A 27,102-nucleotide genomic window follows, 5' to 3' on the forward strand; every position below is an offset into this window, starting at 1 on the left:
CTTCTGGCTGAAGAAAGCGGTTAGGGTGGCATGGCAGGTTTGCTGGGGCTTCTTCGGCAGCTTTTTAGCATCCTCGCTTGAAATTACGCGACAGTTAGCACCTCTGCCCAGCTTACACGTAAATTAGCGGCAGAGTTTCAAGTCTCCCTTCAGCGTAGGGAGGGGGGGGGGCGGGGGGGGGGCTAATGGTCCACCAACCAGTATAGCACGCACGCACACGCATATATATATATATATATATATATATATATATATATATATATGAAACATGTCCCTTTTCTTTGTTATTTTCTACATTTCTATCGCAACCACAGCTAATTTCCCTGATGCTGTCCGTGGCTTCATTGTCTATCAGTTTTAAATCCTCACGATGACCGAAAATCAAGCCCCTCGGTTTCCCTTCTCTCTCGTTCCCATGTACAGGCCGTTTAATCGAACACTTTCACAATTTTAACACGAAAGTGTTTTATGCCGGGGTCCACCAAGACTTCACTGACGTATTTCCGTCACGGAAATACGTCACGGAAATACGTCATAGAACATAATACAAAGAAAGAAACCAGAAGAAAAAGTTCCACAAACATGCAAAATTTGGAAATCGAGCCCACGACCTCTCGGTCCGCGACGATAGATCGCCGAGCGTTTAACCCATTGCGCCACAAACGCATTTGCAGAGAGCTACACAGACGCGCCTTATATATCTAACACTCCTCCGTGTACCCGCGCTCTCGCTCGGGGCGTTGCCGCCGCCTACGAGCAGAAAAGAGAAGTACTGCATTATGACACTAACGCACACCGACAGTGTACGCTTCGGTGGTCTCAGCACTACGACGCCTCGATGCCAGCATTCGAAGGGACGCTGGCATCAAGAAGCACTACCAACGCCACCTAGGTGGCGTTCACCGTACTCAGCACAGCGGAGCGTGGCCTCCGCAATTAGCTCTGAAAATGTTTCTGAAGTTGATCGCGGAGACTGCAATTACGACGCGCTGTACGCGCTGATTTGACTCGGTGACGATTCAGTTACGTGCTTTGTCTTGCGCGTTGTATTAGTGTGTCAGTTACGTGCTTCGTCTTTCGCGTTGTGCTAGCGTGTGCAGCGTAGTGGAGCTTCCATATGCACGACGGTTGCTCATGGTCATCGACGATGGTAGTCGTGATGGAGGAGACGTGCCACCAGGCGTCAGCGTGGGTGCATCAACGCCTAAGGGCGCTTTAGCCACAAAACACCAATAGACATTATATATCAATGTGCAATAAACATTACACTACTTCTGTGAAGACACGTTTCACTTTCGTGTTCTATACCGATTCCTATATAAGAGGGATCAACCCATTTTTTTTTCTTCCCCTTCTCTCTCAGCATAGTATAGTAGCAGGCTAGAGGACGATTACCTCAGGCTGACGTTTCTGTTTTTTCTCAAATAAATTATTCGAGGCTCACTTCTCAGGCTTCTTATAAGCACAATTCGAGTTCATGAGCTGGTCTACTCGCAGATGCGGACATTACTCGCACAAAAAATTGGAATGCATAATCAAAGAATTAACACAATTCAGTAATTAAGTTTTTAACTAATTACCATAACAAATGGTACCGGTAAAATAGGTACAAGTGCGCTCCCGGAGTGCTGCTCGGTCATTATGGGACCCCAACGCTTGGGAAGAGGTGTTTGTCCTCCACCCGAAGGCGTCCCCACCTCAATAGGTGCTTGGGGCACCACATGGGAAATGGCCGCCATGGGTGCGGCCCAAACATCACTTTAGTTTTCGTGCTTACGAGGGTTTAGACGGAATTCAGAGCGCAGGCTCCTTTCCCAAGCGTATCACCCCTTAAGAAAGCGGAAGGTCACGCCGGGGTACGCTTGTACCCATTTGAACCAATGCGTGCCCGGTGGCGGTGGAAATCAAACCCACAACATCCCGCAGCCGAGGCGAGCGCTCTACCACTAGGCTACGGCTGCGGTCTCCATTGGATGCGCCATCAGTTACGTCGTTCTCTACGTCGCACCCAAGCGCGCGCGCCATTAGCAGCGTGGTTAGTGACGTCGTTCGCTGCATCGTACCTGCTCTGCCCGCAACACCGGCTCCTCGGCTCACCGTTGACGCATGCGTTCGATATCTCGAGTTAGCTCGGCGTCGTGGTTAGCAGCGTCCGCCCGCCATTGGCGCTTGCGTTTCACTTCGCGACAATAACGAGGACGTTTCGTCGCAGCCGAAGACAAAGTGCCGCTCGAGAAACTCCCGCCAAAAGAGGGCGTTGGCCCCGGCGAACGCGTTCCCGCCATTACCACACTGACGCTGCTGGGCCCGCAACGCCGCCTCCTCGGCTTGCCGTTGTCGCATGCGTTCGCTATCTCGAGTTAGCTCGGCGTCGTGGTTAGCAGCATCCGCCCGCCATTGGCGCTTGCGTTCCACTAGAAACACAAACCAATGTATGTAACCAATAATTGAGAAACGCTTCAATACAGCGTCGAGATTAACCCACTGCTACACACCGGGGCCGCACGTTTCAGCTTTGCTGATTAATCATCTGTACGGAGTGCTTGGGCGGTTGACAGTTGACAAGAACTTTATTGAAAGGTCCTGAGGAAAAAAGAATGGGGAAGCCGAAGGCACCCCAATCAAGTTGGTGGCTCCGCCCATGATGGAACCGGGAGCAGGTGGCTCTCGGCGACGTCGCGGGCCATCTGGACGGCCTGTCGTTGATGCGTAAAGTCCGCGTTTTGCCGTAGGGCGTCCCACTTGGACTTGTCGTGAAGACCAGAGCCCGCGTTGAACGGGCACAGCCAGAGCATATGATCGAAAGAGCAGTACTCGTGCCGACATTTGGAGCACGGTTGCGGGAAGTTGGAAGCTATCCGATTGAGCGCTCTGGGGGTGAGGTACGATCTCGTCTGTAAGAGCCTGAACGTAACAGACTGAGTAATTTTGGGTGAGGGGGAGGGAATTTCCTCCTGCTCAGTCTGTAGTGCGATGTGATCTCGTTCAATATGGTAAGAGGGTCTTTAGGGGAGCAATCCTGTGAGAGTGCTGGACCGTTAGCCCGGGCGCGGTTCGTGAATTCACGCGCTAGGCAGTGGGCCTGCTCGTTGGCGTAGCAACCCGCTTGATTAACTGCTCCTTTAACGTGCGCCGGGAACCAGGCGATGTGGTGACCTCCTGTCTCGTTGTCCGCAGTATTTTGAAGAGATTTGTTGACTAGGCTAGCCGTGTGCTTAGACACTAGTGCTGACGAGAAGGCCCTGACGACAGTGCGCGAGTCGGAGAAAACAATCGTTGGGCTTTTGCCAGCGTTAAGGGCCAAGGCTATCGCGGTTACCTCCGCCTCGTTTGCGTGCTTAGCGCAAACGGATGCAGCGCTAATCAGCGTTCCGCGCGTGTCTACGACCGAGATTGCAAACCTGTTTTCGCTGCCGTATTTGGCCGCGTTAACGAAGAGTGTATCTGCCCAGTACGGATTAACTCTTTGAAGGATGGCTTTCGCCCGTGCGATTCTTCGGCCCTCGTTATGTACCGGATGAATGTTTCTTGGTACGATATCGACCGTTATACCTTCCTCGGGCTCTTTGGACAGGAGGTATCTATCGAGCAGCAGTTGTATGGATGATATACCTGCTTCGTTAAGGATTTTGTTACCCGGCGTTTGTTACCCGGGTTTGTTACCCGGGTTTTGTTAACGAAAGCCTGGAGATCTGTGCAATGAGATGTGCCTCGATTAATTCGTTGATAGTATTGTGAACACCAAGCTCCAATAGTTTCTCCGTGCTAGCACATTGTTGGATGCCCAGTAGTCTTTTGATACCGGACCTAATGAGCGTGTCGAGTTTGTTCTTTTCTGTTTTGCTCCATTTGAGGAAAGGCACCGAGTAGGTAACTCGATTGATGAAGAAGGCCTGAAAGACCCTGAGTAGGCTGTCCTCCTTGAGTCCAACCTTTCTACTTGTAACTCTGGCAAGTAGCCTGAGTATATTGTGCGCCTGTGCTCCGAGCTTTTTTAGAGCTCCTGCATTACATCCTTTGGCGTTGATTAAAAGTCCTAAAATTTTGACGGAGTTCACCCTCGGAATCGGGTGTCCTTCTCGAGTCATAATTTTGACCGGCAGTGTTTCCAGAGGGTCAAGGTTCCTAACGCCTTGCCTAGCCTGCCTGTGGAGTAAGAGTTGAGATTTGCTACGCGATAGCTTTAGTCCTGTGTCTGCGAGGAACTCCTCCGTCACCTCTATGGCCCCCTGTAAGGATTGCTCTAGTTCGGCCAGAGATCCCCCCGGAGACCAGATTGTGATGTCGTCCGCATAAATTGCGTGGCCCACTTTTGGGAGTTCGGCTAGCCTGTTAGAAAGTTTATGCATGGCGATGTTAAAGAATAGCGGGGATAGGACCGAGCCCTGAGGAGTTCCGCAGTTGCTCAGTTCGTAAGGACCGCCCTAAATCGTACCCATTCGAAGGAGCGCCTTTCTTTTCGACAGGAAAGAAAAAGTGAAGTTATAGAACCTCCGCCCTAGATGACGGGAGAAAATCCCTTTCAGGATGTGATCATGCGCAACCTTGTCGAAAGCTTTGGCGAGGTCGAATGCTAGGATGCCTTTAACGTCACGCGACGCGTTATCGAATATGGATCTTTTTAGAAGGAGCATTGTGTCCTGTGTTGAAAGTCCTCTTCTAAATCCGATTAAATTGTACCTGAAGAGTTCGTTGTTCTCTATGTGTTCTGTGATTCGATTATGTATAGCATGTTCGGCCACTTTGCAAATGCATGATGTTATAAAGATGGGACGCAGGTTATCCATATGCGGGGTTTCCCCGGTTTGGGGATAAGCACCACGCGCATAAGCTAGGAAAAGCAAGTAAACAAAAGTGAAGTCACAGCCGAGCCAAACAATGCTTACGCAATAGTAGTCAATTCGGAGAATTTCTGTAGCTTTTACAGCGAAGCTGTATATGTCTAGCCAATTCGCCCGTCTGTCGCCTGTACACAGAAACTATCATCATCAGCAATGGCTCCGGCGTCTTCGTAGTCTTCCACAGCTGGTTCCGTTGCCGCTCAACATTCCAGCGTAGAATTTCACTTTTCTTCTGCCGTCGTAATGGGGTGGCCGCGTTTACAGGGGTATAAGCCATTGCTTAAGGGATTATGAGCCATTCATTGTCTTACGTGACGGGCAGATTTAATTTTGGAGCAATTTAATTTTGAAGAATCGCAAGCGGCAATGCGACAACGGTGGACTGCGGGCATACCGTCATTGACGTCGTTTTCTTCGTCGCAGCCGAACGTGTGTGTAGCCTCATTAAGAAACGCAAAAACGTAACCAATAATTGAGAAATACTTTAATGTACCGTCGGGATTAACCCTGTGATAAACACCCGGGGCCACACGTTTCAGCTTCGCTGGCTAACCATCCATACGGATTGCTTGGGCGCTGATTTGTTTATCTTCCTTTTCCTCGTATTCAAAGGTGACGGCCATCATCTGAGTCATGTATCTGCCGTCCACTACAGGCGGGGAAATAGTGAAAGCTACATATTCCTGCCAAGTGTTCTAACGGCATGTGCTCAGCACAATAGAATTTGCAGCGAAAGCGTTCCAGTGATATTAGCTGATTTTTCTCCGAATGAATTTGTTTCATTAGAACGCGTGATTGAATTTATCATTGTCGTGAAACGGCCTATTCCTTCCGAAGGCTGTCTCGGACGTGCACTCACAGAAATTGTCGGGTTGTCAAATGACACTTGTCTTGCTCGAACGGCGTCCAAATCGAATGGCTCTCCGATCGGCGGCTCTACGATAAGATATCTTCGTTATTTTAAGTCACACGCGGCTAGATGCCATGGCAACCTCCACGATAAGACCAACAGCTTGCTTCATCGCTATCAGCTATAAAAGAACACCTACTTTCGCTGACTGACCAAGGGACGTCTCTGTCCGAAACTCAGGTAAGAGGCATGCTTTCGAATCCATGCATACTCCGAGGTTATTGGGAACAGACTGCAATGCGCGAGCTTTTATTCATAACTTAGTAAATTTGTCTATTATATGGCGAATCGATTTTTATTTATTATTTATTTATTATACATTCTCACATTCGCTCAGAGAGCATTACAGTGGGGGGGGGGGATAATACAAATGCAAAACAGTGGTAATTAAGGTTACATAACAAAAAGAACACAGTGAAGAATAATACAGTACAGGCAGCATAACTATCTCCAAAACAAAAGAAAGAAAAAAGAAAGAAAATGACTATATGTACATATATACACATATACACATACATGTGCACATATAAATATATAAACACACATACGCACATATACACTCTCATAAATATACATAGTAGGCGAGCAAACGCGAAAAAAATAACATAAAATCAAAACACACGAACTGATCACATGTCAAGCAGTTCACTGTAAAAGGCTGAATTTGATGTTTTAGAAACGGTGTCCTCAGGCAGCGCATTCCATTCATTGATGGTTTTTGGGAAAAAAAATATTTTAACAAGTTCGTTCTTGACTTCATTGGCCTTACATTTAATGTGTGTTCACGGCGATGGGATATGCAATGTGGTTTAAGCATGTATTTTGATTTATTAATGCCAGTATTGTTGTAAAAGATCTTATGAAAAAAATTTGAGACGCAAGCAACGCCGGCGTTCGGCTAGCGTCGAAACCTCTAGGCGTATTTTCATTTCTGTGACACCAGTATAGATCTGCGATAGTTCCCAGTGATAAAGCGTGGCGCTCGGTTTTGTACGCGCAATAGGATGTATTTAAGGTTGTCCTGATAAGGGTCCCATATCGTGCACGCATACTCAAGAATAGGCCTTACGTATGTCGTGTATAATAACTTCTTAGTTGCCAGAGCACAGGGGTGAAAATTTCGAGCCAAGAACATAAGTGTGTTATTACCTTTTGCGGCAATCTCAGCAATGTGATCCTGCCAAGTAAGATCGCTTGAGAAGTGAACGCCGAGGTACTTGGCCCCTGTTACGCTCAGAATGCTTGAATTGTTCACTCTGTAAGAATGGGAAACGTCAGTTTTTTTTCCTAGAAAAGCACGCGTAGTTGCATTTTGATTCATTTAGGGTCATGCACCAAGTAGCACACCAGTTCGAAATTTTATTAAGGTCCTGTTGAAGAATTTTGATGTCACTTGGATTGTTTATCGAGCGGTAAACAACGCAGTCTTCTGCGTACAATCGTAGGTTCGACTGGATGTTTTTAGCAATATCGTTAATAAAAATAAGAAATAATAACGGGCCCAGAACAGACCCCTGCGGTACTCCGGACGTGACTGGAACAGCTGATGAGCAACAACCATTTACCACTGTTATCTGTCTGCGATTTACGAAGTAGTTTTTTAACCAGTTCATTAGGTCAGCGGGAATTTTTAAATGCTGAAGTTTGTGTATTATACAATCATGTCGTACCCGATCAAATGCTTTTTTGAAATCTAAAAACAAGCAGTCAACGCCAATACCTTCATCTAATGCATTTCTTATGCCAAAAGAAAATTCCGTTAACTGTGTGTCGCAAGAAAATCCTGCGCGAGAACCATGCTGTTCTGCATAAAAAAAGTTTTGCGAATTGAGGTGCCTTATTAGGTTACTGTATACGATGTGTTCCATAATTTTCGAAGTGCCACATAGGAGAGAAATTGGGCGGTATTGTTCCAAGTTATTTTTTGGTCCTTTCTTATGGACAGGAACCACATGAGCAAATTTCCATTCGTCCGGCATGATTCCTTCAGATAGTGACGTCATATACATTGTGAGAAGAAGATTAATAAGAGAGCTAGCACGTTCTTTCAGCATGCGATTGGGTATGCCGTCAGGACCTGTCGCTTTGTTTGTGTCTAGGCTGGTAAGGATTTTAAAAATACCATGAATTAATAAAGTGATATCGGGCATTTCCTGAAGAACTGAAGCGCATGCTGGTAACGTAATATTGTTCACTGCGGAATTAGCAGAAAAGGCGGAGCTGAAATAGTCATTGAAAGCAGTGGCTATCAATTCATCATTTGTTATCGTGCCATTGTCAGACGTGATGCATTGTATACCAATTTTCTCTATCCTGTTTTTTTTTGCAAGCTTGCATATAATTTTGTCATTGTTTCGAATCTTTGCATCTAAAGTACTGAAAAAATGACGCTTCATTTCACTAATTTTCGCTTTACAAATTTGCTGGACAGAAAATAATTTTTCAGAAGGAACTGGCATTTTGCTTTTTCTGGGGTTCTGAAAAAGTCGGCGTGTTCTTCTAAGGAGTTGAAAATTTCGGGGGTGATCCATGGTTTATCTTTCCGACGTTTGGCAGTTAGAAATGTTCATGGTATGTGCTCCGAAATTAGTGCAAGTATTTTATCTTTCAGTACGCTCCAAGCAGTGTTAACATCTTTTCTGCGCAAACCTCTGTGAAAGCTGGAAGAAAATTAGTTAATTCACTGTTCATTGACTGGTAGTTTCCCTGATCGTAAAAGTATATCAGTTATTGGAGTAAGCGGAGCTCTATTTTGGTGTGGATAAGAAGCGCTGGTTAAAACGACAGCGTGGTCGCTGATACCGGGAACACAGATAGGCGGAGACACCAGATCAGCTTCATTTGTGAAGAGGAGATCGAGGGTGTTGGATGACAGAGCAGTGACTCTGGTTGGAGACTCGACGCACTGAGTAAGGTTGAAGCTACTTGTGAGGTCCAACAAGGCAGAATGTAACGATGAGTTTGATAAGTTGGTCGGCCAGCCTCGGCCCCAGGACACGTCTGGTAGGTTGAAGTCACCCCCCCTCCCCAGTAGAACTACGCCATAAAAAACTGACGCCAGTGCTTCAGACAGGCTAGATATAGCTGCACTGTCATTTCCTGGGGGCCTGTAGAACGAGGCTATTGTAATTGTCCTACCAGTTTGTGAAGCAATTTTACACATAACAAGCTCGCAGTCTGTGTTGCAAAGATCGATCGGCCAGCTTTGCAATTTATCTGAAACAAGTATGAATACGCCCCCTTCGTGTCTGTTCCTGTCCGAGCGATAAACCGTGTAGCCTATTGGGAACACTTCAGTATTTGAAACTGTGTCATCCAGCCAGGATTCAGTACCAATGATAATGTCCGGACAATGCAGTGAAATTACGAGCGCGAACTCATCTGCTTTATTTTTTATACTGCGGCAGTTGATAATTATATGCTGCAAACTTTTTTTGACATGCGCAGAACAGTCAGCTTCGAGGGTTTGCTATGAATTACACTGTACCACCTATTTTGCCTCGTTATCAAAGATGTAGGTGCTGTTTACAATATTCAAATAGTTAAACCGAAGCTTAAAGGGGTGCATTTGCTTTTTGGCGAATGAAATTAGATGCCTTCTTTCTATACGAACCTGCGCGGAGTAGTCTTCACTCATAGCGTAGCTTGTTTCTTTAAGCTTCCGGCCTTGAAGTAAGACCTCCTGTTTAGTTTTGTAGGACGAAAAAGCAACTAAAGTTGGTCGTGGCTTTAGCGCGCTGTATCACCCTATCCTGTGAGCGCGTTCAATGTCACTGTGACTGATGCTCACACCGAGCAGATCCTTACACAAACAGATAACATTTTTTTTCTGCCTCATCCCCGGTTTCCCTTTCAGTATCCGTAATGCCATAAAAAACAAGGTTGCATCGCCTAGATCGGTTTTCTAAGTCGTCGTTTTTTTCTGACAAAGTTTGAACTTGTTTCCTCGGACATTCAACAGTCGACTGAAGGTCCATGACAGCTGTCTGTGTGCCTCTGAAGGACTCAATCTCTTCTTCTACTTTGGATAGCTTTGTTGCCAAACAGTCTAGCTTCTCCGTGAATTCGTCTTGATTTGACTGGACAACTGAGACCTCCTTCAAAAGTTGTTGCTGGTTTTCTTGAATTACAGGAATGACATCGACAGCTCTCATGAGCCTTGCAACCCGAGCCTCTGTCAGAGGTCCAGGATTCTGCTCGACGTCTCCGGACAAAAGTACAATCAGATGCACTACAAAGCTCGTAATGCAAAACCACGTGAAAGGCACACTTCCAATAGAGCGAATAGCAAGAAACAAGGGCCACGGTGTCGACAGAAAACGGCGATTCTTAGGTTTAGGAGTAGCATGATATGCAACACCAACCTGCAGAAAGACGGCACGTAAGCGCATGCTAGTGCTCTCGTCGACACCGGTCCCCGTTGTGATGGCGTGAGGCTGCCGCTTTAGTACTTGATCTTCTGTTGGCGACGCCCACTGTCCGCTGACGTTTTCTATGACAGCCGACATGGTCGAAAGATCCAGCGATGCTCCCGCCATTTCCACCGGGCATCGGTAGGCGTGGCCACGTTGCGGTGATAGCGCCGACATGAGTACCCCAGCTGCCGCGATCTGCGGCACGTACGCACATGGTAGTGCTCTCGTCGACACCGGTCCAATTTGTCGATTACGTGACGAAGTAGTGTAAGGAACTATGTGCTAAAAATTTTTAAACATCAAAAATCGATTTCTGTGCGCTGTCGTTTACGGTTTTACTTTATTTGCTGATAAAGTAAATGCGCGATAAAGTTTCCGCTAATTAAGGCAGTTTTGTTGTAGTTACCCGCCGGGGTGGCTCAGTCAGCTAAGGCGTTGCGCTGCTGAGCACGAGATCGCGGGATCGAATCCCGGCTGCGGCGGCCGCATTTCGATGGGGGCGAAATGCAAAAACGCTCGTGTGCTTGCGTTGTAGCGCACGTTAAAGAACCCCAGGTGGTCCAAATTAATCCGGAGCCCTCCACTACGGCGTGCCTCATAATCAGAACTGGTTTTGGCACGTAAAACCCCAGAAAGAAGAAGAAGTTGTAGTCGTACTTACTGCTGCAGCTTGTAGTTCGTCATATTGTAGTTTTGATTTTCGTTAAAATGCAGGTGGGAGTCACCTCATCATGCAGGTCCAGGGGCTGATGTTGCTACACAGTTAAATATCAATATTTTATTTTAAATACCGCACACACAAGGTCCTATACATCCTAAATACCCCCAATACAAGTTCTAAGTCGTACTCTAGCTTGAAGAGAGATGATTGTGAAACAGATGTACTCCAATAAAGAGTTGCCTTCGGCTATCTCTTCGGTAAAATTCTACGGGTGAGCTCGATAATGCAATATAGACCATGACGACAATCGAGCGAATAACTCGCGAATGCATTTGTAAATTAATGGATGGAAGCACTACGAGCTACGCAGCAGTCACCATAAAAGCAATATTTAGAGTCCATGGCGCCTACTTTTCCCGACGTGGCTTGAGAGGAGCCCTGTTGAGCACTGGACAAGGTGTTTTTTTTTTTTTTTTTTTTTGTAGAAGCGCTGATCACGCAAGTTACTAGACTACTTCTACGATAGTTACAACCTGCGAATATCTATCAGAACCATCATCTCGTGGCCTTAATTACCCATGATATGACGCGATCCATGGAGCTCTATGATGAGTGTGCAGAGACCCCGCCCATATTGCCATCTTTATGATCTTTCTATATTGCTATGACCATTTTGTAATATGTTATAAAGCCTGTCCAGCTACTTGACAATGTACCTTGTGCTAATTTTGCTTCACTCGCACAAAGGCATTTCATAATTTTCTGGCGCTCATGAGACATCAAATCCTAGACTTTCTTGCGCTTATAGAGAATGGAAGGAAACGTAAGGGGAGCTTCTTACGTGAGAGCGACCAGCCAGCCATAATCGAAGCGCGTGAGATAGGAACACTGCGCAATTTAGGCGCGCTGAAAATTTGGGTCATTTGCATACAAATCTTTTCACTCACGTAAGGCAGTTATGCATTTGTCAGAGAGCTTGTAGTAAGGCGTGCTTCAACGCTTAGTATTATACTGCAGTTATCTAGGCTAGTCTGCGGATAATTGCAAAAGAGGAAAGCACGGCGCTTACTCTAAAGCCGTCTGCTTAAATCTGCGAGTAAATCAACACTCTCTCTTAGCAGGCATTCGTTGACGACGTTCGACATCCACGGGCTTAAACAGGGATTGTTAGTATTCAGTGGATTGTCATGTTCGTCATTGCTTCTGTTGCCGTGCTGGAGCACTGAGAGTAGTTTATTTTTATTGTTTCGAACTGTGACTAGAAACATTATTTTTCCGCAGTGGTAGCAGATTTACTTCCGGCGTTGAAATATTTGCTGTCTTCCTGCGGACTACCTTTCATTACTTCCCTGTCGCCGAAGGTCGGCGAATTGCACTCCCTCGAACATATTCATTTTTTTTATGAGCGAGGCAAGAGTAACGTATATCACTGACACCTATTTTACTTGCTTTAATATTGTGCCAAAAGCTTTAGCGACAGTTACAGCTTCTATCACAATTAATTTTCTTATTGTTATAAACACGCTTTGTGAAAACCACTGTAACAAACCAAAACTACTCCAAGGACTACATAAAAAAAATTAACACCCCAGCTGAGATAAAAACGAGAGGAAACATGCCAGACAGAACTTTACTCGCAGATTGACTCAACTTTAAAGCTCCATTAAAACTTTGGCGATTACCGCTGCCTCTGTTTCTTTCAACGCCTTTCCGCAGGCAGCATGAAGGTTCTCATAGTGTGCGCACTGCTCGTGGCTGTGGCGCAAGGTCGCCTGATGGTCCCGTCGTCTGTAAAGCCGTTGTCCGAAGAAATGATCAACTACATTAACAACATCAATACAACGTGGAAGGTGAGCGTGTTGGCTTTCTCACATCTTTTTGTGCGGATATTGCATATCTCTCTTCGTAATGAAACTGACTCTGCTTCCAATCTCGCGAAGAAATATTTTGGTTTTCGGGCTGATATTCCTCAAACAACTTACTTAGAGAATGTGCTTGGCACAAACTCAAGTGTAAATAGCGTACTTCCTGGTAACACTTTGGGAAGAATATCTCGATGCTGACTGCCGTGAAATGTACATGCGTTGCGCACTGAACGGATCCGACTCTGCAGAGGCAGCAAGTGCTATGAGCTAATTAACAAACAGTTAGTGAGTCACGCTTCGTATTATTAGTTACTCAACCGTTATTGTCGATTTACTGACGTAATTAGGCCGCCATAAATTCTGCGTTGCCGAAAAAATGCGTTACGATTGCCGCTGTGGCGTGTTCAAAATGTTGGGCTTTTTCTTATTTAAGTAGTGCATGTCTCGGCCGTAACATAAGGAAATGGTCATCGCGCAGTATACAGAATACGCGCCGACGCTACATCAAAAATGTGCTGGAGCTGCGTTGGTTGCTAGTTTTGTGCCCCAATCTCCACAGCATCCAGTTGCTTGCTTTGACACCCCGTGGGCGTCTGTAAATAGGTTTGCTACGCGAAAATAGCCACCGTCGTTGCTTTAGTTCAAGCTTTAGGTCTTGCTTTGTCTAGCAGTGAACTTACTACGTTAACGGACAGGCAAGATCTGAGAAAGGAACGTTTCCAGTGCCTATTTTTTATTGGCAGTAGTATTCTACTATATTCACTATATTCTACTTTGTTTGTCATTCAATGTCTAGTTGACATAAAGAGCAAGAAATGGAGCTGGGCAGGCCATGTAATACGTAGGGTAGATAGCCGGTGGACCATTAGAGTTACAGAATGGGCGCCAAGAGAAGGGAAGCGCAGTCGAGGACGGCAGAAAACGAGGTGATGGGATGAAACTAGGAAATCTGCAGGCGGAAATTATAATCACGCAGAACAAAACAGGGGTAATTGGAGATCGCAGGGAGAGGCCTTCGTACTACAGTGGACATAAAAATAGGCTGATGATGATGACGATTCAACTCACGTGCAGCAGACGGTTGAAATTTCATTGCCATCGTTATTGCGCAATCCTTCGGTTTTGCCCTTAATAATTATCGTCCAACCGACGTATACTGTTTCTTCCGCTATCAGAAAATCTGCTTTAGAACTGCTTTTTAATATTGCTGGTTCAACGCCTTCGCGCAGGCCGGCCGCAACTTCGACGAGAACGTTCCTTTCAGCTACATCAAGGGGTTGATGGGCGTCCATCCCGACAGCAAGAACTACAGGCTGCCTCTGCACTTTCACGATGAGATCCCTGATGATCTGCCTGAATCATTCGACGCCCGTGAGAAATGGTCCCACTGTGATAGCATCCACCTCATCCGTGACCAATCCACATGCGGGTCTTGTTGGGTGAGTACAAGGAAGGGGGCTCTCTCGATTCGTGCTTGTTCTTCGGTGCCAACATAAAGAGGGAAAAAAAGAGCGCTTAACACCGCAGCAAGTGCTTACGACTTATTTTTTTTTCTCTTGCATCTCAAACATTTTTTCGTCAAGACGAGTGTCCGTTTATGTAGGCAACAAGTATGAGTCTCTTAAGTTACGTTTAGTGTCACTCTGTGCCATGAAAGTAAACTTGTCACAAGGCAAACGAGTAGATATGTACCTAATATTTAACAGGAAATTTCCGAGGATGTCACTCAATCTCGATCGAGCTTAAGGCATTAAAAGTGTTCGAATAAACTGGCATGAGCTATAACGCGAGAGCGTAAGCTTATTGGTTGTATCGCAGGCGTTCGGAGCCACTGAAGCCATGTCCGACCGAATTTGCATCCACACCAAGGGCAAGGTGCAGGTGAACATCTCGGCAGAGGACTTGCTCACATGCTGCGACAGCTGCGGTTCCGGGTAAGTTGCATGCCATTTTTACTCACATTAAGGCCAGCTTGGTGTCCACACTGTAACCCGAACTACGGTTGTCAAATGACTTATAAATATTTTTTTTATTTACGCCAAGGAGGAAGCAAACATGGGCAATGTAAAGTTATCATGTAAATTCGTAAATATTTCTTGCGTTTCGTGAGGAATGAAACACAAATTAACGTACAAAATCGTACTCATCACTGTTTTCTTCACGGATACCGTTGCTTGCGGTACTTGTCATTCTTTGTTTCACAACTCCCCTCTCCTTATTCCAAAGATTATTTCTAATGTTTTCATTTCTGCAGGTTAGATGTGTGGTACTTCCTCAAAGCTCAGAATAAGTTTGTGCAGCTCAGCGCTCGTCTCCTCAATGCGCATGCAGTTACGCGCTGTGCTCGTTAGGCGCTAGTCTTACTAGATCGGTGATTGGAGCGTCTACGTAGCCTGCTTTATTATGTATACTTTGTGGATACATCAAAGACTATGGCTGATGGCTTGAGCTTTCGAAATGCACTGGTGTTCGATATTATGTGTAAAAAGAAGCTATCACCGAGGCTTGATCGACTAAGTATGTCAAAAACAGCTCATGTTCTCTGCTGGGACCGTCTCGTGAAACACCGCGACTATTTTCACGAGTTAATAATTTGAAGGTGAAGTGTAAAGTTCACACAGCGAGTTTTTGTTGTATCCGCAAAGACAGCAGTAAATAAATACAAAATAAATGACAAACACACATGCTAAAGGTTGCGATTTCTTTAAAATATAAGTCACGGTGCGTGAAATAAGCTACCAGTGCCACAAGTAGCCTTGACACCATGTGATAGGCCAGTAAAAATGCACCTTCAGTGTTCTAGAGAAAATGCTCCTTTTCAATTTGACACACGACAATTATTTCATTTAAATAGCTTTGTCCTGACCTCGCCTACCAGAAAATATGCTTTGAAGTTGCTGGCCATGGAACATAAAGCAAACATGGACTTACATACCCATTGTTATAATATTAATATTATTACAAATATTATTATTACTACTACTTCTATTATTGAGGTTGCCTATACGTACATGGAACGCAGGAGTTTTCACTAAGCATAACAGCTACACACCGAGGTACTACGGTGGATGTTTTCACGGTCAATCAATACCCCTCCGAGTGTTCTATTGTTTCATTTAACTTCTTCCTATCACCGCATTTGCTTATTGCATATATATTACTGATGTTTTTCTAAAAGCTACCCCTACAACTCTTGAGGAGTTATGCGGATCTATACTTTCATATACACACATGTATTACGTTCTTGACAATCATAACAAACTTTCTTGACTTCTTGTCATCTCTTGTTCTTACTTTCATGATAGATGCAATGGCGGGTATCCTGCTGCGGCCTGGCAGTTTTACAAGGACGAAGGCATCGTTACCGGTGGCCTGTACGGCACCGAGGATGGCTGTCAGCCTTACTACTTCCCGCCCTGCGAGCATCACACCGTGGGACCACTGCCGCCGTGCACAGCAACCAAACCAACGCCAAAGTGCGTGCAAACCTGTCGAAAAGGCTACGAGAAGAGCTACACTGAGGACAAACACTTTGGTAAGTCGATTTCTCTCTCATACCGTCTTTCAAGTTTGGGTTAATCTGATAGTTGTGTCCTTGAACTACATACAAGTCGTTCTGGCTGATAGGATAGTGCCGGTTGTGCGCTGTGCGCAACCAAAGCCCTCATGGCCTTTTCGGGTGAACCGCATTCTACACTCTAGGACAACTTTGTGTGGCTATGAAGGAAAAGCTACGGAGGCAAAGCGCGCACAAGTGAGAGCTCTTCTGAAAAGAGTCCCGTGTTTTAATCCACGTGATAATGTAGACTGGGGAAGAGAATACGTAAACACCTTATCAGCAACAGTTAAATAATACAGAACATACCAGTGAGTATAAATGTTTACTCATTTTGTGGAATTTCCCTTCTGCGTCTGGGCAAAGCCGAAACCATCGCACGTGGAATCTGCGTCGATTTAGCGTCTGTTCCGAGCAACCAAAAGCACTGTCAGAAGCTGCCGGACTACTTGGCGCGGTAACACATGGGCAGCAGCCATGCACCCGTAGCTTTCCCTTCATGTAGCCACAGAAAGTTGTGCGAGAGTATAGAGCATTATTGATACCCCTGTGGGTGTTTGTTCTCAGAATAGTTTTGGTCGTGCCCACGCGCGTGCGTTTGTGTGTGTGCGTGTAGGTGTACGTGCGTGGACGCGTGTGAAATACCCTTCCGCCATACATCAGAGGTCGAATTCATAATGCTTTTGTTCGTTCGTAAGTGCTCTCTGCACTTTGTGCAGTATGTCCGGCATATGATACTGGCTCGAGTTTCTTTTGCGCGCACATTTAGCCTAAGAGCCCTTTGTATATAAGGGCCACAGATTAGCGTATCAGTAGAGACTTTTAGTATTGCGGAAAATGCTTGCGTTAGCGTTAGCGTGTTACGCACGCTAAATCTTTGCGGAACGCTGTTCGATAGAGTTTTAGTATAGCGTAAGACAACGATGCGCCGCTAAGCGCAAAACCATCTAGCTGCGAGTATATCAAAGCAGCAAACTGAGCAGCTCGACAACCAAACTAGCCATGTGGATCCACGCCAAGCCTTGAAACGAGCCTGCATGTCAAGCACTTGGGCCGAGGGTGCCACCATGTTTGCAACGCTAAAAACTTAGCGAGCGTTTAGCGTCTCCGCTATATTTCAAAAATAGGGGACGCTCGCTACCCGCAAAACTGAAATAGCGTTCTGAGCATGCGCTGTCTGACCCCGCTATTTTATTGCGATTAGCGTGGTGCCATTTCCGCAATACTAAAACTGTCTAATCCTGCAGCCAGTCTGATAAGTTCAATACTTGTAAGAATTCTGAATAGAATGGAAAGTTCTGAATGCAAGTGGAGCATTGCTGCATGTTACTGGACCAGAGCCGCTCAGTCATATACTTTCAGAACTGTCCGTAGACCATAAGCTTCAAACCTAGATCACTATGCTGATTTGTCAGATGCAGGCAGTCCCTTTGCAGGCTTTCGCAAAAAGTCAAAGGAAAAAAAATATTGTCAGGATAGGATCCCACTTGTAAATGGTAAAAGTGCACTTTACTGTAAACCACGTCATTCATGCGAACGAAACTGCTTGGGTATGCTAAAAAACAGCATATTAGACATACTAAGGAATAAGCCCAATAAGAGTGTACTGTCCATTCACCGTGGAAGAACTTGGAACCATGGAGCTTGGAACCGTGCAAATCGGAACCATGGAAGAACATGGAAGAGCACAATAAGAGTGGACCACCCCTTCACTATTAAAACTTTCAGTGGCTATAGCTGATACTAACAAATAGTCTTCTCCCGGCCTCGACGAAGAGCTATCAAGCTATAGCGCACCTTTCCCGCCACTGCTGTTTCCGACTGCTGCAAATGTACAATACATCGTGGACAGGTGGCACAGTGCCTGCCGAATGGAAACTTGCTAAAATCGTCATCATCATTATCAGCCTATATTTATGTCCACTACCAGAAGAAGACTTATAAAATCGTACTAAATCATGCTAAAATCGTACCTGTCATCAATACTGGGAAACAACCAAGCAGCTATACGTATCATTCCGACCTTTCGCTCTACTCAGCTGTGATAGTAAACTAATGAAAAAAAATTATTCATAAGGGAGTAACATGGTTCTTTGAAACGCAAGGCATCTATCGCAAAGTAATGAATGGCGTTCGGCAGAATAGAGCAGCACTGGAAAGTATAATATCCCTGATTTCCTCCGTAGGAGAGCATTTAACTACTGGGTATATTCCAATCGTCATCTTTCTTGACATCAAAGCCGCCTTCGTTTCTGTTTATATCATTCAGTTCTTAAGGCCCGTGAAGCTGTAAGCCTTGGAGGACGCCTTTATACATGGCTATGCAACTATCTTGAATGACGGCAGCTTTGCATGGCAACTCCAGAAGGTCTGACATCTTGCTATCCTGTTGAAAAAGGAGTTCCACAAGGGGCAGTCCTTAGCCCTTTAGTATTCAACATCACTCTCGTTCACTTGAAAAAAGAGCCTACGAAATGGGGCACATGTTACATGTGTATATAGAGTACGTCATAATCTCGTCGAGTACCTCAGCAGCGACTACAGCGACCGCTTTTCAACATATCATCGTATTTTACATCGCGGGGTTACATCTATCACCAGAGAAGAGCATTGCAGTGGCCTTTAGTCGCAAGCACATGGGCAGCTACCCACTAATACTTGGTGGTCGAGCCCTTCCCTACACATGGTGTTTTGATCGATCATAACCTCTCGTGGACACCGGAAGTGAAAATGTTATGGGGCGAATCTCCGGCGCATCCCAAATTATTAGTTTTCTTGGTGGACCCCGATGGGGCAGCGACTTCCGGTCGATGGTGATGCTTCATAACGCTTATGTTGATGGTCTCTTGCGCTGTAGCCTTCCTATCCTGCAGTGACTGTCCCCAACTAATAAGGAAAGCTTGGAAGCGGCACGTAACAATAGCCTGCGTGTTTGTCTGAGTCTTCCGAAGGCGTCGTCTTGTAAAAGGGCAGTAGCTGAGGCTCACTGTTTAATTCTTGACCCGCTACGAATTCAGGAAACGACCCGCACACATATAAGGTACGTGGTCCAAAACAATGAGTCACACGAGAACAAGGTGAGGGCAGGAGCCAACGTTTCGACAAGTGGACTTGTCTTCTTCAAGGCGACATATGCTCTCCTCGGCACAGTATATATAGGTAGGGTTCTATATAGGTAGGGTAGGGTGTCGATATATAGATAAAAAGGCGAAAGGGTAGAGTGAAAACAAAGGGAGGTTGGAATATTATTGACAACCGAATAACAAAAAAACAAAAGACCAAATAAGCAACTCAATGAACAATAACTAAGTGCTGTTGCCTATGCTTTTCAATTTAGCATGGCGAATAGATTCTAAAGCTGCCTTTGAAACGTTCATGCCTATTGGTTGCAATGCATTCAACTTATGAATGAGGTACGATTCTCTATATTTTCTTTCTCGCGCAGAACGAAAATTTGACTGTAGTATGTAGAGTTTAAGTTCATCAAAGTTGTGACCTGATTGGTTGAAATGCTTCCCAAAGCCGTCGCCGAGCATGCGCGTTTTGAGCACACAATTCTGAGTAGTTTCTTCACGGAGATCCTGTATCTCCTCTCTTTTATTCACATTATGTAAATAAGGTTACTGTATATTCTGTTATAAGAACCCACATTTTTTTTTAGCTTGTGGCATTTTGCTGTAGCTTAATCCGAAAATGTTCGTTTCACTTTTTTTTTTCAGCTAGAAAGGTATACTCAATACGGAGCCGCGACGAGACCCAGATCAAGACTGAAATATACAAGAACGGTCCTGTGGAAGCACTCTTCACTGTCTACGCAGACTTCCTGTCGTACAAGAGCGGTAAGGACAACTTAAGGGTATACAGTTATCCCTGAAGTTTTCTCGAGTGCTTTTGATTCTTGCTCATTACCCCGACGCGAAATCATGCACTTTCTTTTAACCCCGAATTTAATGGAATATACGTCACTCGTTTCAATTCTTGCCTTTTTTAAAAGTATTTTCACTGTTTTGTTGAAAATATTTCTCTTAGTTTTTTTTTTGGTGATAAGTAATTTGGTTAATTTTCTTGGAATTACACTTTCCGTTGTGTACACACAAATACCGAGTGATTCAATACCGTGTTGACTTAATTACGGGCAGTCCAGCTTGGACCAACACTTATGACCAGTAGTATGAAGAAAAGTGAATCGAACATTATCAAGCATTTTAGAAGGTGCTTTTATTAGCACGACTCCATCTTCACAATGCCGTTAATTGAACATGAGGGCGCACCTTGGACGACAAATCGTATGAATCAGTTAGCTCAAAACCACCAATAAACAGCCATTCTGCCGGCGCTATAGAATACAATTATCGGTAATATTTCAGCGTTTCCGTCTTCGGCATAGTAGCCGGCAGATCCCACGCCCTGTGGGAATCGATGTTATGCGAAGCCGTGTGCGGGGAGCTTATCAAGTTAACGATACGACCATGAGAGCACGAAGACGTAGGCGACTGTTTCATGACCTACATGACACACATCTCATGATATTCATGTCATGACCTATCATTTAGGTTCTTCATGCCACCTTTTCATACTATGCCAATTTTGGTGCCTACCAAGTTCACGAAACGACCACGAGAGCACCAAGGCGAAGGCGGCTGTTTCATGACCTACATGACACGCATGCCATGACATTCATATCTTGACCTATCATTTATGTTCGTCGTGCATTCTTGTCATAATATGCCAATTTTCGTACATGCTAAGATAACGAAGCGACCATGAGAGCACCAAGACGTGTGCGACTAGATAGATAGATAGATAGATAGATAGATAGATAGATAGATAGATAGATAGATAGATAGATAGATAGATAGATAGATAGATAGATAGATAGATAGATAGATAGATAGATAGATAGATAGATAGATGCTCTCAACTTGGTAAATATTCGCAAAGAAATGCTTCGCATTTAATACGCCTTTTCAATTCGATTTCTGACGTACTCGTTACCTGCACGTAGTGCTAAATTTGAACGGAGACCAATGTCGGTCCTTAAATTTCACGTCGCAATGTGATCTTGGCAGAAGCAGGAGTTGTTTTCAGGTATATTATCGCCCAACTAACTTTATCTGAAGTATTATTTTGAGCGAATACTTCTTTAAAGGGTTTACATCGAAGCATGCCACTGAATTTTGTCCTGGTGCAGGCGTCTACCAGAGGCACAGCGAGGAGTCTGTGGGAGGTCACGCGATTCGCATAATAGGGTGGGGCACTGAGAACGGCGTCCCGTACTGGCTTGCGACAAACTCCTGGAACGAGGACTGGGGAGACAAAGGTGAGTGTTCTAGACAAAAGTAACCATAAAAGGCACTTCTTTGTTTTCCAAAAAGCTACGGGCCAATGAATGGACTCATTTTGCTATGAATATGAGTTCTTCATCTCATATGTTGATTCCTGGGTGTTATCGTCTTGAAAGCCCTATAAGATTGAAGGTTTATTCAAACATCCCGATGGGCCGAGGACAGGAAAATATCCACAATAAGACTAGCGCTGACTGCCAACGAAATCTATCATGGTTGCTTACTTGTGCTCGTCCCACCGCGCAGCTTCAATATACCTTCAAGATGAACCAACTCATCCAAATCAAGTTGTCGCCAATATAGGCTTGGTGTATTGTGCCAGTGGGTCAATAATTCTTGACAAATACAAGCTTGGGGTGACTGCGCAGGCTTTGACGCCTGTGCCGTCAAAGCCTGCGCCTTATGCGTTGACAAGGCAGCCAGAAGGCTACGATTAAAATCCCTCCTCACACACACGCGGTTTAAGTTACGATACAGGCTTTACTAAAATGTGATTCCTGCATGACGAAGGTTATCTAAGGGTCCCGCGCAGAGCGGCCTAAACAATTTAATACTCGCACTAATTCTTCCAGGCTACTTCAAGATCCGCCGTGGAAATGACGAATGCGGAATTGAGGATCAGATTGACGCCGGAATTCCCAAGGAGCCCAAGTCATAGTCAACAGAATGGACGTGGCTTGTAAACATTAATAAAACGTCACGTTATGAATGGGTGTCTAATTTGTTTGCACTTCATCCAGGACAATGTATTCATGCAATAACGAGGAGGAAGACCTTTAGGAAATAATGTCACAGTTTCGCCCTAAGGGCGAAGCGATGAATGCGATAGCAACACAGCAATGTCATACGAAGTAAGGTGAGCGGCTTTGGTAGCAATATGAATTGTAGTAAACATGAGCTGATTAAGTAAGCAGGTGTGCTGCGGCGTAAGTAGACCGACATGAAGAGAGACTCGATGACCACGAGAAGGCGCGTGTGAAACGGCGGTGTTGATGAGAAGCGCTTCCCGTGGGCAGCGCGTGCGAAGGGACACACCTGTAGCGCTGCACTGCCGACCCGGGCTGCATTGCATGTGTAGCGTGCGTTGGAAAATGTGGCTCGACTATTACTAACTGATTGAAGAAGCGTGGTGTGAGCGCGCACAAACAAACATGAATAGATCACACTGAATGACTGCAGACAACGACCGTCAAAACGCTGGCAGCGAGCGGATATATACGCCGCAGCAGGGGGCGAAGGTACGCGCGGTCTATCGCTTCAACGGAAACTGAGCGGCGAATGCGCATAAAGGTCAGAGCCGTGTGGAGATAAGAGACGGTGCGGCCGAACGAACGACGAGCGCGGTTGTTGGCAGCGTAGAAGTGCACCCTCCCCCCCCCCCCCCCCCCCCCCGCTCCTTCCGGCGCTGGCTTCCCGCTTCCTTGCTTGCGCGTGGGAGAGATAAGAGACTGTGCGGACGAGCGACGAGCGCGGTTGTTGGCAGAGAAGTGCCCCCCCCCCCCTGCTCCCTCCGGCGCTGGCTTTCCGCTTTCTTGCTTGCGCGTGGGAGATTGAGTGCGTTCGCTCTCCCTGATAGCGCGCGTCTCCGCACGCTGCCTCTGGGGCATACGGCGCGCGGCGAAGATTTTATCTATACGGAACCTCACGGCGACGCCGACGGCGACGGCGACGGCGACGGCGACGCCGACGGCAGAAATCCGGTTGAAGTGTCCATATAATTGCTATCGCAATAAAAATAATGCAGATCCCACGCCCTGTGCAAATCGAGATCTTTCGATGCATTTTGCAGGTAGCTATAGCTATCAGGCATTGCTTGGGGTTCTGTGAAGTGTTCCCGCGTGCGTGTGTGCGTGCGTGTGCATGTGTGTGTGTGTGCGTGCGTGCGTGCGTGCGTGCGTGCGTGTGCGTGTGCGTGTGTGTGTGACGACGGTTTCTGACTCGGCCATTCGACACCAATTTACAACATGCCGATTATTTGGTTCCATAACTACGGGGCGGACGAAATCTAGGGAAACATGGATGATAGCTTAATCTGCAACTAAGCTTTATAGGATCGTAAATACCTATGTCTGTCACCTGGCGTGTGCTAAAACGACAACCCATCTGTACTCCGGCGAAGAAACGTAAAAACTTGTTCCACCTGGTTGATAATGCGTGCGTTACAAAGTCGCACAGCCTCTACGCAGCGTTAGCTGCTGCGAATAAATGAATGGAGAATGCGCCGATCTCGAAGGCGAATGCAGTCAAACGCAGCATCTCTCCATGACATCGCATTCCAGTGGATTCCTAGTCGCTGCGAAATTACAGACAACGTACATGGTATATATACCTGGTAGCGAAGCTTCCATAAAAGCCCATACGTTCAAAACATGGCGGTTCATCGGCGGTTCATGGGGCTTAGCGCCATCTGTGTGAGGAGGGAACACTTCCGGCGGAAAAAAATAATGTGACGTCATATCCGTTAAAAACAGAAGTGACGTCATTTTGTTCTCAAATGCGCGAAGTTTGTTTTCGGTGGCCTGCCACTACAGCTGTATACTCAAATGCCCCGCCATACAACTTGATGGGCGTTGCGAGCTTTCAGTGCCGAAACCGATGCAGGAAAAGGTCAGCCGTACGGGTGTCGAAATCGCATCCCTGCACAGAATATACTTTCTTTGGAGGCCGATGAACACTTTGGACGTAGAATGCACGTCATTTTGTCGGACGCCAAGTCCACAGGCCAGCGCTGTCGCACGAAAACAACTAAATTAAACAATTATTTGGCGGTCGCAACTTACTGCTTTTGACTGAATAGGTTAAGAAACAATGAGACTACCCGCGTCACCAAATTCAGACAAACGGCAAGCAAAACAACACAACATGTGAGGGGGGCGTATTGTAACAGGTTAACTTTACGAGCGCGCCTTTCCGCACACTTCAAGAGGTGCATTGCATTGCAAGTGATAGCGGCAACGCCCGCCGCTATCGGTGGGAGCACTTACGGTGGGCGCTGAAAAAGGTATTTATTGATAATGATCAAGTAAATGGAATGGTCTCTTCTTTTCTCGCCATCCGTATATAAAATTGATTAGGAACTTTATTTTCGTTGAATGAATCTAACTGTCTCTGTATTTATTTATAAAACGCTTTTTTCTTTCCCAATGTTTGTTCCCTCCAAACATAGTCGCGCTTAAATCGCTGCTCCCATAACCACCCTTGCTGATGTCAGTGACAATTCGTTCTGAACCGCTTTTTGTCCGAAGCTTCGCGACCTATGGGAATCGACCTTGGAACGTACCTACAGATTACATGGCACGCTCAGCTTACCAAGATAGAGTACTACCGCTACTACCTCAAGCAGCGAGTGTCGTGCGTTTTCTTTTAGCAAACTTCGTGGCCGAATGCCCAGATAAACTTGACTCGCAAATGGTGCAGGAAGCTCCAGATTATATGTATTAGACCATAACATGTCAATTCACGATCCCTATAAAAATCAGCCGTTCAATAAAAACAACAATTCATAGGCCGGGTTAGTACAGCCTACATAATTTTCTTATTTGTGCGAGATAGGAAAATTCGCAGTGCTGTGAGTTCTTATGAGGAGGCTGCAAATGACATAAAGCATCAGCAATCACACCACATGCGTTCGATATCTCGAGTTAGCTCGGCGTCGTGGTTAGCAGCATCCACCCGCCATTGGTGCTTGCATTCCACTAGAAACACAAACGTGTAACCAATAATTGAGAAGCACTTCAATACAGCGTCGGGATTAACCCACTGCTAAACACCGGGGCCGCACATTTCAGCTTCGCTGATTAACCATCTGAATGGAGTGTTTGGGCGGTGTCCTTTTTTATCTCTCTCTCTCTCTTCTCTCATTGGAAGAGGCGTCTCACGATATAGTGGCATGGCCTGCATAGAAGGCCAATATAACTAGACAAATCCTGGGCGAATGGCCATCAGCACACTTGCAAAGCAATGCTGGACGCGCATTAGTGCAGCTTCTTGAGGAATCAGAAATATGCAAAAGTTCCTAAATTTTATTATTGTAACATTGATCACGACGCTGTAATTGTAGTAGTTGCTAATTTTTTTCAACACTTTCATATTTACGAGTTTCCTGCGTTAGCTCAATTATCGTGTTCCTGTGGGTCTTCCATGTGTGTTTGTGTGCGCTCTATTGTCCAACGAGGGCTGCTGTGTGTACTTGAACGTAAATAAATGCTTGTGAGCTGCTAAGAAAGAATTCTTTTGTTGTCTGCATGTGAACATTAAAAGTGTTGTCACTACAGTTTTTTGTCTCCATTCTTCGTATTAAGCTTTTTTTTTTACCCGACTATGAATTAAGAGATTAGGAGTGGCTGGCGTCGTCTACCAGGCACGAACATCTTCTTGCACACAGTTAATAAAATTTTAAACCCACCATCTCAAAGCACTAGAAGTCCTGATTGCACAATGTGAGAAACTGGCGCGTGACACTCACCAAACGTCTGAAAGAGCTACTTGGCTTTGATACAAAGTATGCATGCAATCATGGCCGATTATTATTTTTGTTGATAATTAATTTAAAAATGTATCCTAGTGGTTCCAGCGTTGGAATGCTGTGCTGGAAGCATAGGTTCGATATCATCATCGGCCACACATTTTTTGGTATTGAAGATGTCCGAAACGAGACAGCATAATAGTAAAATTTCTTCCAGAGCATTACCCAGGCTTTTTTAACAAATTTACTGTGAGCAGATGTAGTGGCGTTAGCACACACAGCCAATTATTTTAACACGTTAAGCCCTCTGAGAATACTAACCTAATATCTATGAATTTTATGGCATTTTATATGGCCCCTCATGCGTCACAAAAGCGGTCAGGAACGTACCTGTCAATTAATCACAAAACTCCTCGAGTGAGGCACAGAAAGCTTAGCATTAAAAGCCATTGATCACCGTTCTTCCCGATGCTTCTTCGACGCTTGTGTACTGCGCTTTGTCGATTGCTCGACTGTTGGTCTGCATAGTTTCGGAAAGCATCTCCGGATAACAAGGCCGCCCTATATGTCTTACCATATCAGATGAGCGCACCCTCCTCACTACAAGTGGAGGATTTACCATTCTCTGAGAAAACGCCTAATTTGAATTTGAACGCTAAGAGCAGCTATCTAAATGTATAAACTATATTTCACTAGCATTTTTCTCAGTTAGGCGTCATAATATCCAAGTTACGCCTATAAAGGAAAAAGTAATACTGGAAGTATACATGTAATCATATATACCGTGTACATTCAATGCTATTTTTATTAATATGCAGACGACCCTGTGCCTATAGCCGAAGACGTATTACATAGAATATATATTTTGCAACACTCATTTTTACGCACATAAAAAAAGTTATTGGTTCCTAACTTCGTACAGGAGGCCTACTTTTTGGCTGGGTCGATTAAGGGCAGAGATTTCTGACTTCCACCGCGTATGGGTAGCTTCGTGGATAAATATGCCAAGTCTTGTCAACGCAGTCTTTACCGACAATGCCACAA

At 45.4% G+C, this 27,102-nt stretch overlaps 1 protein-coding gene across 4 annotated transcripts in view; it reads left to right on the plus strand.

Moving 5' to 3' along the window:
• The window catches only part of LOC119440535 (cathepsin B-like), a 329,365-nt gene extending 307,065 nt beyond the window's left edge, over nucleotides 1-22,300 (plus strand). For 3 of the 4 annotated variants that reach the window (XM_049661834.1, XM_049661837.1, XM_049661836.1), the window contains exons 2-8: nucleotides 12,544-12,677; nucleotides 13,922-14,131; nucleotides 14,511-14,626; nucleotides 15,998-16,227; nucleotides 19,968-20,087; nucleotides 21,440-21,568; nucleotides 22,166-22,300. In XM_049661834.1, the coding sequence (XP_049517791.1) occupies nucleotides 12,544-12,677; nucleotides 13,922-14,131; nucleotides 14,511-14,626; nucleotides 15,998-16,227; nucleotides 19,968-20,087; nucleotides 21,440-21,568; nucleotides 22,166-22,251 (1,025 nt within the window). In that variant the 3' untranslated portion in view covers nucleotides 22,252-22,300. Of the gene's footprint in view, nucleotides 1-5,813; nucleotides 5,932-12,543; nucleotides 12,678-13,921; nucleotides 14,132-14,510; nucleotides 14,627-15,997; nucleotides 16,228-19,967; nucleotides 20,088-21,439; nucleotides 21,569-22,165 lie in introns of those variants that run through there. The other variant, XM_049661835.1, reaches the window with a different exon arrangement.
• The last annotated feature ends 4,802 nt before the right edge of the window (nucleotides 22,301-27,102 follow it).

Source organism: Dermacentor silvarum, chromosome 2 (genome assembly GCF_013339745.2).
Source record: "Dermacentor silvarum isolate Dsil-2018 chromosome 2, BIME_Dsil_1.4, whole genome shotgun sequence".
In the NCBI taxonomy this organism is placed as follows: Eukaryota; Metazoa; Arthropoda; class Arachnida; order Ixodida; family Ixodidae; genus Dermacentor; species Dermacentor silvarum.